This window comes from Cyanistes caeruleus, chromosome 9, assembly GCF_971803275.1.
Source record: "Cyanistes caeruleus chromosome 9, bCyaCae1.hap1.1, whole genome shotgun sequence".
Taxonomy (NCBI): Eukaryota; Metazoa; Chordata; class Aves; order Passeriformes; family Paridae; genus Cyanistes; species Cyanistes caeruleus.
This window is the reverse complement of record NC_141709.1, coordinates 6,581,244-6,593,326: the sequence shown is the minus strand read 5'-3', so window position 1 is coordinate 6,593,326 and position 12,083 is coordinate 6,581,244. Positions and strand designations below refer to the sequence as shown.

Genomic DNA, 12,083 nt, shown 5'->3' with positions numbered 1-12,083 from the left:
ACACACTACATAGGTCTAAAGGCACCTTGCTGTGGCACAAATTACACTTCTCTAGGGAAGTAGAAGATAAAACATCTAAAATACCTATTCCACCCACCCCCCCCACTCTCCCATACAGCCAATCCAAGACATGGAAACTCCTACTATATGGCTGACGTGGCAGACATGTTTCCAAATTATCCTGGTCAACTTGTGATTTTGGATGAGGAGGGCAGGTTATGAGCGTGCTCATAATCTCAGGGAGATTATGAGATAATGCTCAGGGAGTAACTGAGGTGGTTAAAAACTGTGATCAATTATTTCTTTCATGGTAGAGGTATTTGTAGATCAGGCCAAAAGAAACTGGTCTTAACTACAAAAAACTGGCACTACAAGTCAAAGCAGGCATGGAGTGTAACAGGCTGAAAAGATCTGTAGTTATTAGAAAGCAGCTCCAACTCCTGGAGATACAGCAAATTTTGTAACAAAATGTCATAGTAAGGAGCCAGATTTATGCTTTAATAATCCTGCAATATGCAAACTCTTTCAGTCTATATATAAGACCTAAGAAGAAAGGAACTAAAATATATTTAGCAGCTTATTTGTGATCTAGCTCATTGCTGGAAAAAATCTTTTATAGAAGTAAAAATCATGGAAATATGCAGAATTCATTGTCAACAGATACAAGAATGTTACACCAGATTTCTGATAACTAATGAAGGGTTCAAACTAGAGTGAAGGAAACAGATGCAGGGAAACAAAACTTAAAATCATAAAAGTTCAGGACTTAAGTCAGGCTAGAAGTTACTGTTATTCATAAACAAAGACAGCAACTCATTGCTTTGACTCCAAAAAAATACAAGAGGTCATCAACACATCTTCTTTCAAAAATATGGCAAAGCCACACCAAACCCTTTCCAAATATATAAATATTGTGCTTATTATTCCAAGCTCTGCCTGCGAATTGCTGCACCTCCTATAGTAACCCAGAAAAACCCTGGCATGTCTGTGTACAGTTCCCACTGACAGGGACTGGTAAGGATACTGTGCCACTGTCAGGCTCCATTCCAGTAACTTTCCTCTAGAAAGACAAAGAAAGAAGTTACTGGGGGGAAGGAAGAGAAGACTGAACAATGGAATTTTCCACTTGAAGTCAGCTTCACTGAGCATTTTTCTTCAAGGGAAACAAAGCCTATGCAATAGAGGTTCCCAGAACCCTCAGGAACACCCTGCTACTAAAACCCTCCAAAGAAAACAGTCAGACAATGAATGCTTTCTAGTTTTTATCCATCTCTTCCATTCTACCACACTTACACTTCCATGACCTCATCAAATAAACATGAACTGACTTGAATGGGAGTTATCATTTACAGGGTGAATATGCTCAAGTCAGCTGAAGGGAAAGGAAGATGAGGGTGCTCAGCACCTCAGAGAATGGAAACTGAGAACAAAGTTCTACACAGAAACACTGAGAGAAAACGTGCACTGTGCCAGGCCTGACTGTTATTGATAAAAGCAACAGTTACTAAACTAAGAAGTAGTGTTTTCTGGGGAAAATAATGATTTGCAAAACTAAGCAATGTGATAAAGTAATACATTAATGGTTCCAAATAGCATTTAAAGAGCCTGCAGGACAACTCCTGGTCTAAGTATGTCAGCAGGATCACCCCCTACCACATTGGTTTATATCCTATGTCATACTAAAGGCTCTGCTGACTGAAGGTTTCCTACTGTATTTGAGCTGGGATTGCTGATCCTGGAGAAAGCTCTGGGGAGACTTTGGAGTCCCTTCTAGGACCTCAGTGGACTCTAAGAGAGCTGGAGAGGGACTTTGGACAAGGACCTGGAAGGACAGACAAGGGGGAATAGCTTCCTACTGCCAGAGGGTAGGGATAGATGAGGTATTGGGAAGGAATCCTTCCCTCTGAGGGTGGGGAGGCTGCAGCACAGATTGCCATCCCTGCAAGTACCCAAGGCCAGGCTAGACAGGGCTTGGAGCAACCTGGGATAGTGGTGCCCATGGATGGGAGGTGGGTGGGTGGTAGAATGAGATATGCTTTAAGGTCCCTTCCAACCTAAACCTTTCTATGATTCTATGTAGAAGATGATTCTCTTTACAACTTGATTTTCTGTCTATGGTATCAAATTCACTTATTTTTTTTTCCCTAAGGACACGTGTTTTGGCATAATGTTTTTTAAAATACCAGCAAAGTATACAGAATGCCCTCCCCTCCCCACTGTACAAACCTGTCTCTTGTGCTGCCCCAAATCTGAACAGGTACTCACCCAGGACAGAGAGGTGGTAGTCCTTCCTGGCCTCCCCTGCAGCATTGGTCACCACACACGTGTAATGTCCCTCGTCTGCCGTGCCCGTGGGGCTGAGCCGCAGTGTCCGGCCCCCTGGGACAGCCAAAATAGCATCAGAGTCCTGTTCTAACACCCAGCACCATCCCAGGGCTGGGCAGGGCAAACACACCCTGCTCCACTGCACAGGATTCATGGATCGGCACTTAGGATGTGGCAGAAACGCTGTACTTCACTTCTGGGCAGGAAACTGGGACAGCACACAGTGCCTCAGACAGCAGGGTTTTCACTCACAAGAGTGCTTTACAATATTGAGATTCTAGATTAATATTCAGGAAAATTTATAATGCCTCATCAGTGCTTTTTATGTGTGTACACACAAAAATAAGCTTACCTCTATAAACAACTTATATTATAAATACTCCTTAAGGTATTTTCATATTTATATATAAGGAATAAAATTCCACTTCTCCCCTCTAGCATTTTCATTAACTGTGCAAATCAATAATAGTAACAGCTGATAATAGCACTGGTTTATATGCAATGGTTTAAAAGAACAGATTATTCTTAACTCTGTGGTTGTCAAGTTACCTTTGCACAGACATGATCTTTTAAAAGGAAGATTTGCAAGTATGTTTGACCAAAGATAAGGAATATCCCTGCTTTGCTATCGCAGAGTAACTTCTCTCTCCTTGCTTTTTGGCAGAGGAACAGCAGAACAGACATTAGGGAGCATTTGAGTGTGAAGCCAAAGGCGGCAGCCAGCCTGCAGCTTTCCCATCAGCAACCATTCCCTAACCTACACCACACCTGCCCAGGGCAGCTCCTGCCTGTGGCTAACACTGTTGGGATACAGCCCAGAAAGTAATGATCCTGGTTATGCACTTGGAGGAACAAACTGCTGAGGTGGTTACTGGATGTGCCTCGGCCCAAGGAGTCCTGCCTGCCATTGGGAGTACTGGGAGACTGAGGGAGGCTCAAGTCTTCCAGCCTCAAGTCTCTCTGATGCCTCCTCCCACCTACTCCTGCACAAGGCCAAAGCAGGAGCAGAAACCTGCCTGCCAGAGACTGTGACCTTCCCAGGCATCGCACACCAGAACATACCCAGCCCTCCAGTGCTGAGGCAAGACAGATTTTCTACATTTAGCTAAACAAAAGCTCTTCTCCTTCTTAAGGCTCATGTGCAGCTTAGGACACAGCCTACATGGGTAGCAGGTAGATTTTTACAGTGGATTTTTTTCTTTTTCCTAGAAGATATGCAGGAAGGATCATCAAAAGCAAACATCAGTAACTGGACAATGCTCTAAAGCACTGGGTGGGATTGCTGGGGTGTCCTGTGAAGGGCCAGGAGTGGGACTGGACGGTCCTTGTGGGTCCCTTCCAGCTCAGGATATTCTGTGATTCCATGATCTGAATTAACTGACTAAAAGCTGCCAGCAGTGTGTCCACACACTGAAACTACCTACAATGCCAAGTATGTTTTCAATCAACAGAACCAGAATCTTGCTTTGCCAAAGAATTTAACTCCAAAATTAGAGGAGTATTTTTGTTGTTGTTTTTTACAGCTGTACAAGCACAAATAAAGCTCCAAGTGCCATGCTGGCTACAGTTCACTACCACAACGTGTAGCTTTCTGAAGCACGAAGTTTGGAGGAAAACAAAGCCCTGATCCCTGGCGTGTTTCCCCTCCCACACAGCCAACATCCAGAGACAATAAACATCTTTTTGTCTCTCCCTTCCTGACTCGAGATCTGGGAGGTGAGATTAGTGTGGGTGTAGAAAGCAACAGACAGGACAGAAACAAGCTCAGAAGATGTTATTTTTGTTAAAAGCAACTTGACACAGAAGGGAATGCAGAGCAGCTCCCAGAGCCAGGTTCATACTGGGAAATAATCACACACCCACTCCTTTTCCCACACACCATATGCAAAAATGGGAAAGCAGAGGACAGGACTATCTGTAACTTTAAAAGCTTCACTTATTAAAACATCCTGAATATCAGCTTCAAATGCAATCTTAGCTAAGCTCTTAAACACCTTCCAGCTCTTTACCTGTCTGATAGTTCTCTTAGGTTCATGGTGCAGGCTTTGCATGGTGGCTATCACAGAGTATTAAAAACTTCATCAAAATTTATTGTCATAAGATTTCTACTTGCCAGTGGCAAACCCAAGGTCGAAGAAACAACATGGCCAGAAATGCTTTTACATGCACTCATCTCTGGCACTCATTTCTGAGGCTCCCTTTGGTTTCATACACAGACCCACAAAAATTGAAGATGTGCTTTGGTTTTAGTCATTTGTTCTTTCAAAGATTTTTCCTCTTAAAACAGTGATACAACTGTGAAAATGAGGAGGTGGTGAAAAATAAATACGAAAGCTAATTAACTGTATTTCTGCCCATGACAAAGTGAGATGTTGCCATCTGTCCTCCAGCTTTTGTACCTGAAAGGATTCGCACAGAGCCATTCAAGGTGATGGGCAACCCATTCTTGAGCCATGTTATTGCTGGCAAGGGGATTCCTGAGGCTTCACAAACCAGGGAGATGGGATTCTTCTCCACAGTGCTGATGTTTTCAGGCAGCTGCAGGTAACCACCAATACTTGGGGGAACTACAGCAAATAATAAAGAAAAGCCATACTTCAGAGCAAATACGAATTCATTTTGCTCACAAAATGTTGTGTCACCCAAATATTAGTTTACTGAGGGAGAGTAGCAGGGTGGTCTTGGCTAAACCTTAATTTCTCTCTCCAAGAACAGAGTATTTCCCACCATGACACCCCAATATCATGCAAAATTATACTATATCCTGGTTATCTCAGGCAATTAAGCAACTTGGGGTAGACTGATATTAACAGAACAAGGGCTACAATTTTAAAATATTCAGGAGTTATAAACTTGGATTTGGAATTTTCCTAACACTACAGCTGGAGCTGCATCCCCTGCAGCAGATCCAGTAGGTGCACTGAGCTTCACACCATTGCTTGGAGTGGTGAATTTCCATGTGCCCCAGGTGGACCCCACTCACCGTGGACACTGAGGTCATATTTCTTGTCGGCCAGCCCGGCGGTGTTGGTGGCCACACAGACATAGCGGCCTGTGTCAGACACCTGGACACGCTCCAGCCGCAGGACACGGCCCCCGGCCAGCACTGCCACATCCCTGCCACTGCCCAGCGCCTGCCCGTCCTTCAGCCACATCACTGCTGGCTCAGGAATGCCCTGAGCCTCGCACTCCAGGGATATTTCACTTCCCTGGATGACAACGACCTCTGACGGGTGGGGACCACTGTTGAATATAGTTGGTTGAGCTAGGGAAGAAGAATGGACACAGTGTAGGAGTCAACTGGACGCTGTACTTCAGAATCCTCACTTGCTGCTGAGTCAACTTTCCAATGAAGCAGGCCCAGTAAAAGGCAAATCACCTCCTTTTCCCCTCTCCAGCAACATAAAGTAAAAATACTTTTTAAAATGTTAACTTACAGGCAATTTTTAAAATTCAAACAAGAGAAAAAACTGAATTAAAGAAGACTGCCCCAGCACTGTCAATCCGTACAGATTTTGGAAGATTTTCTTCTCTGTGGGATTGTTCAAAAATACCTCATTTTATTCCCAACAAAAATTCAATAAAGTCTAAGGGAATGAAGGGAAATCTAAGTTCCGTCAGTTGTTATCACTACTGCAGCTTGGGGACAAGACTAAAGGGGTTAAATCTGTGGACTGTACACTTTCAATAGGGATATGCAATATCTTGGTCAAGCTACAGGTCCAAATTGCCAAAATTTTAATGACATAACATTCTCCTTAAGCCACCTCTAAATTGTCTTACAGCCAGCACTGTGTCTGGAGACCCTGCAGCTCAATATCACTGACCAGCTTATACTCCCATAACATTACTGCAGAACTGATAAATCATGATCAGAGTTTTCCTGGCACTTACTGTACACTTGCAGGCTGTATTCTTTGGTGGCACTCCCAGCCACGTTTGAAGCAATACAGGTGTAAGATGCAGCATCAGACCTGTCAGCAATTGCAACTTGAAGCTGTCTGCCCCCAGACAGCACCCGCACCCTTCCTGATGGGTCCGGCACCACAGGAGAGCCTGCAAGAAACCTTCTGTCACATGAAAGCACACAAGTGGCCAGGAGCAAATGAAAATCATGTGGTGTGAAGTTCACTGTCTCATTCAAAAGGACTGAGTTGCACAATTGCCCATTTTAGAAATACTCTGTCAGGGTCTTCCCAGAGAGCAGGAACTTGGCACAAGCAGATACAGAGGACTTTTTGTATTAACCACTGACCATGGGATACCCTAAGCTAAAGCACACTGACTCTCCCTCACACCCATCCAGAGTTTGGAACACCTCCACTGAGCAGAAAGCTCAGCACTTTTAGTAAAACGTCATTCATTTTTCAGTATATAACTGTCTCATCCAGCAGTGCCAGTGCTTAGAATTGTATAGTTTAGGTTTGTTTTAGATGAATAATGCGATAGTTGGCTCGCACAATTAAGGGATGAATATTATGTGTATGTTAAAAGAAGTATTGTAGATGTACAGTTTTGTTACTGTAATATGTTGTCCCATATTCCTCTTCCCCCTCCCCCTTGTACTGTTTTCACAACATGGCCTTGGTAGTCAGGACATTTGGGGAGGGCCGGCTTGTTACTAGGAGGTGTGACATAATGGCACCTGACCTCCAATCAAGATGTAAGAACATCATCTCCACCAATGGACGGCAAAGAAGGAGTTGACAAGACTCTGTGAGGGGCTAGGGGTATAAAAGGCAGAGCATTCATTTTGTAGATGAGCACATGCTGGTTTAGTCTTATTCTCCCAGGGCTGCTTTTTCGCCTTATTCAGTCTTTTTGTTGTATTTTGTTAAGGTTTAATAAACCTTTGAAATTTTAAAAGTGAGCATTGTTTCTCACAGATTTCACACCATCTCTGTGTTGTGTGTCACAGGCTTCTTCTCATGAAATCCTCAGCAGAAATGTGACAGCAAACCCCACTGCATTCTCTGAGCAGATTCTTCAGTCTTGGACACCTCAGATTATCCATTGTCATCTTTCCATACTGCAGGAAGACTTTGTGACAGAAGGAATGCACCTGCCATGGACACTTCTAACAAGCTTTATCTTCGTTTCCCTCTTGTGCATTTTAAGTCCACTTTACAAAGTGCACCAAATGTCAAACATGCTGAAAAATGCACTCCTCTTCCTCTCTAACTGCTTTTCTAGACTTTGTAGCAGGTTTAAGTCTCCTTCCCACCATTAAGTGTACACACATTAGCATTGCAGTGCATTTACATATCATACAAAGCCTTTCTGGCTTCCATGAAACAGGGTTTAAAAATAGCTTCCTGTTCTCTAAAAAAAGTTATGCATTGGAAAAAGTGTTCTGTACTTAAAACCTGCTCCTTCCATGAGCCAAAATTAATTAAAGCAAGTACATATCATATTGAATTGTGCTGCTTAGAAAAACACAAATATAAGCAAGATTGATTAACAACACAAGAATTACCACATTGAAAGAGTAAATTATCCTATTTTGTCCTATATTCTGTCCCCAACCATGTCAATGCTTAAAAGAAGGTGCTGAAAATAGCTGGCTTTGTCTGCCAATGCCTAAAGATGTGTTTGGTGATGTAACTTTAACCCCTAAAGCAAAAGGTGTGCAGAATGCTTTTGAACAAGATGGGATGAGAGAAAAGGTTTGATGCATCCCCAAAGCAATTACTACAACTACATACATCTTCACCACTTGGCAGGATACCATGGCTGCAGATTTAAAACCAGCTCAGAGAATCCCTATTGTGTGGTGGATCACAGGGCAGAAACTCAACTCCACACCAAGGAACTCCCAGTGACCCTGACCCTGACATCTGGGATCCAGAAACAAATCTTACAATCCCAGAATGGTTTATCTTTAAGGTCAAACCATTCTGGGATTGGTTTGATCATCTCATTCCAACTCTCTGCCATGGGCCCGGACACCTTCCACTTGCTTAAAAGACACCTACCCTGGTCTGGAACACCTCCAGGGATTGGGCACTGTGCTGCTGTCCTGTTGCCTCATGGTAAATAAATATATTAAGTGCTCCACAGTTCACTTTTGTCAGCTGAGCAATCTCAGCACTGCACTTCTCTTGCACCTTTAGGAATACCTAATCCAAGCAGAGATGAGATAGAGAGAAGGAAATAATCCACTCCTGGAGTTCACTTTACTCAGTGTCAGGACTGTGCAGGTTTGAGCTCCTCAGAACACACTATCCAAAATGTACTCAAGATGAAAAGAAATCCCAACCAGTCAGAAAGATCCTATTTGCTTTATAAAACAGTGTCATGGAGTTACTTTACCTTTAAGAAAGTTGGAGTTGCTGGGAACTGCCTGGAGTCTTTTCTCCTGACCAATTATCGGTCATTGCTGAGAACTGACAGCAGTTTAAGCCATTGAAAAGTGGGATCAACTTGTGAACCCTACCTTAAAGTGTAAAAGCAGAGCTCTCTGGGTTCTCTTTGTTTTCTGGCTGTGGAGGGTGGCGGAGCTGCAGGCCTTCCATTCCCTGCCCAGGCCATGTGGCCGGGCGGGGATGGGGCCGGGCCTGCCCCGTCTCCCGGCCGGGAGATGGCGGGGCCTGGGGAAGGTTTTCCCCGGGCCGGGCCGAGCCGATCTCTGGCTCGGCTGCAGGTTTTGCTGTAGCTGAATTCATTAGAAACTGCCGAGTGAAGAAGGAGAGAGGCTCAGGACCTGCAGCAAGCGGAGACAGCCACACTCTCCAGAGCAGCTATGAGGAACCTTCCATCGCAGACGGCTCCAGCTCCTGTTCGGCAGAGATCTCCGAACCACCTACAAAAGCCTGGGCAGGATTTTAACTCTTTCATTACCCAGATGAGACTTGTGTATTAATCTTTTTATCCAGAGAGAGAGAGAGAGAGATCAACATGAAAAGAGACTTTATAAACTACCAGTGACAGGAAAGAAAAGAAGCTTCAGAAGAGGTAGAGAATTAAGAAGATGCTTTAATTAAGCTGAAATATCTTTCTGTTAAAACTATAGAGATGGACAATGAAGTCCTGAAAAGAACTTCTTTAATTCATGATACAGTATCTAGAGAGGAATAAAGTGTTCAAAGTGTAAATTTGAGTAAAAAGTAGAGTAATTATGGTATAGTGAAGTGCTGGGAGATTTGAAGCCTTGAGAGGCAATGAGAAAACTGTTTTCTAGTGAAGCTTACAAAAACAGATGAAGAAGACTTTTTTGCCTTTGAATAACTTATCCTTAAAAATGCTGTCTCTAGACTCATGGCCCATACACACTTCAGAGTGATGTGAAAATGGGAGGAGTGAACTGTAATAATAACAGCTCTGGGCAGCTAACATTAGGGCAATAGAAAACTATAACAAAAATAGTTTTCTTGTGAGAAACTCCATAAATTAACAGGTAGAAACTTCTGTTTCTCTACAAAGACTGGTGAAAAGACTGTAGCAAGAATTGGGACTGTTTTAACCATCAAAGTTCCAAAGTTTTTGTCTCTGTTGTCACGTGAACAAGGGAATAGTGGGTAGATAGGGGATGAATAGGTTTTTCTAGAAGTTTATTCTGGTGTTCTTATTATTGTAGTTTGTCAATAAACTTTTTTTTTTTTTCCCCTTTTAAGTTGTATGCCTGTTTTTCTCTTGTTCTAATCCATGTCTCACAGCAAGAAATAAGTAATTTTCTTAGTTGTTGGTTTAAAACCACGACAAACAGACAGTTGGAAGTTACCCACCATTCTTTTTCCAGGTGAGACTGGGTGGTGGGATGCCACTTGACTCACAGATCAGGCTAATCAAACTCCCTTCAGTGACTGTCAGCTGAGAGCTGTCATCCGAGCCAGAAATACTTGGTGACACTGCAAAGAAAAGCCAAATAAATGCAGCCTTTGAAACAACAATTATCAGGCAGCAGTAAACCCAAATGACCCTCATGCAAATCTCTCCCAGTCAGCTCTGAAGCAACAACAGTGATTGTCTCCTCAGTGCTAACCAGGCCCTGGGTAGGGAATACACTTGGCAATAACTGCATCCATCCTTCTGGCCTCTAAGGACTGCTGCATGCACAGGCTTTATTTTGGGCTGCCTTTAATGGACTTCACTGAACAAAGCTGGTTTGGGGAGCTTTGTTAAGTGACTCCAACTCTTAAGAGCCTGCCTTATTCATGGCCTCAGTTCATAAATCCAGAGATCATCATCAGCGACTTTAAAATTCAGCCTACATTTTTCCTTTGAATTTTTCCTGCATCAGCACACTGGCTGCCACATCCAAGGTTATGGATCCCACCCCTCTGATCACCCTCCTGCAACAGAAAGATCACTTTGCTTTACAGCTCTGTGACTCTAAACCAGCTGCAGACAAAAGGGACCAATGTTTTACTCTGATTCTCAAAGTCTTAAAGCACTTTGGTTCAATCCCTAGGGAAGGGCTAACTCCCTCTTAGGAATCACAGAATCATTTTCATGAGATAAAAATAAGAGTAGGTACAGAAAAAGCAGAGGAGAATGCAGGTTAACCTGGCAAATAAAATCTCCCAGGTGAACAACTTATGCAGCACTTTTTTAATGTATGTGACAATAGCCAGGTTCTCCTTCTCCTTCTGACACTTCCAGCTGTCCAGCAGCAACCAGATCTGTGGGGTTTGAAACAACACTGCCAAGGGCCTTATGATACTGTCTCCTTTACCCTTTATTTGTCCTGCTTCCAGCCAGGACAAGCCTGTGCTATTCTGTTAATTTAACTCATGGGCTGGCTCCTGGATCCATACTCAGCTCTCAAGATCTCACTAATACTCAGAAGGATACAGTTCCTGGATTTAAAACGTCAAAATATGGCAAGGAGGCCTTCGGGTGCTGGGGCATAAATGCAAACTATAATTACAAACCATTATCCACGGATGCCTATCACAGGCAGCCTGTGGTTTCTATCAAGCTTATCCCATCAAAGCTGCTAAGCAGCAAAGAATTATCCCTCCACTCAAATTCTACTGGAATGGTCTTACTGCACAAAGGAATAAATCTGAATCCCTCCAGCAAAGGTCCTATGCAAAGGTCTGGAAGAGAGAGGAGAGCGAAGGTTGACCTGCAAAGTAAATTATATTTCCTTCTGCATGGGAAAATGGCATGATACTACAATATCCACCTCTAACTCAAATGCCATGAATGGGTCTTTTAATAATGGCAGACTTGAAATCTGTACTAAAAAATGTCATTTTAGTGTTACAAACCCTCATAGGTAATTCTAGTTGTATGACTCCAAAGCAAGAAATTGATTTATAATAGTAAAACATGGACATTTCCATTTGTATATGAGAAGAAAATGATGGTGCAGAAAATCCCCTCAAAAGCAATTATTAAAATAATGTCTTAAGCCACATTTGCCATAGAGCCATTGAAAAGAATTATTAAAGGTGTTATTATGACTCAGGACTATTAAGTTTGTAGAGCAAATAAAGCTAGGTAAGGCAGCTTTTATTTATCTGAATTTTCGATGCTTCAGCATTTCAGTAAGTGGAAAGCTGGTATATTACTTTAAATAGCATTAAAGCTATGGATCCAAACCCAAGTATTTATCACAGAATCATAGATCACAGAATGGCGTGAGTTGGAAGGGACCTTAAAGATCATCTTATTCCAAGCCTTTGCCATGAGAAGGGATGCTGCCACTCACTAGTTACAGCTCTAACTACTCTCATTCCTGCAAGCTCAACAAAGGCCTGTGGAGCAACCAGTGTTCATTTAGACCTAAATAAAAGCAATTTGAAAAATGT

General features: G+C 42.9%; 1 protein-coding gene across 1 annotated transcript in view; it reads right to left on the bottom strand.

Moving 5' to 3' along the window:
- The window catches only part of HMCN1 (hemicentin 1), a 172,970-nt gene that overhangs the window by 55,117 nt on the left and 105,770 nt on the right, over positions 1-12,083 (bottom strand). Inside the window, exons 43-47 of the mRNA XM_023931592.2 lie at positions 10,050-10,172; positions 6,220-6,381; positions 5,309-5,590; positions 4,725-4,892; positions 2,266-2,379 (exon numbers count right to left, since the gene is read on the bottom strand). Coding sequence (XP_023787360.2) covers positions 2,266-2,379; positions 4,725-4,892; positions 5,309-5,590; positions 6,220-6,381; positions 10,050-10,172 — 849 coding nt within the window. The remainder of the gene's footprint in view (positions 1-2,265; positions 2,380-4,724; positions 4,893-5,308; positions 5,591-6,219; positions 6,382-10,049; positions 10,173-12,083) is intronic.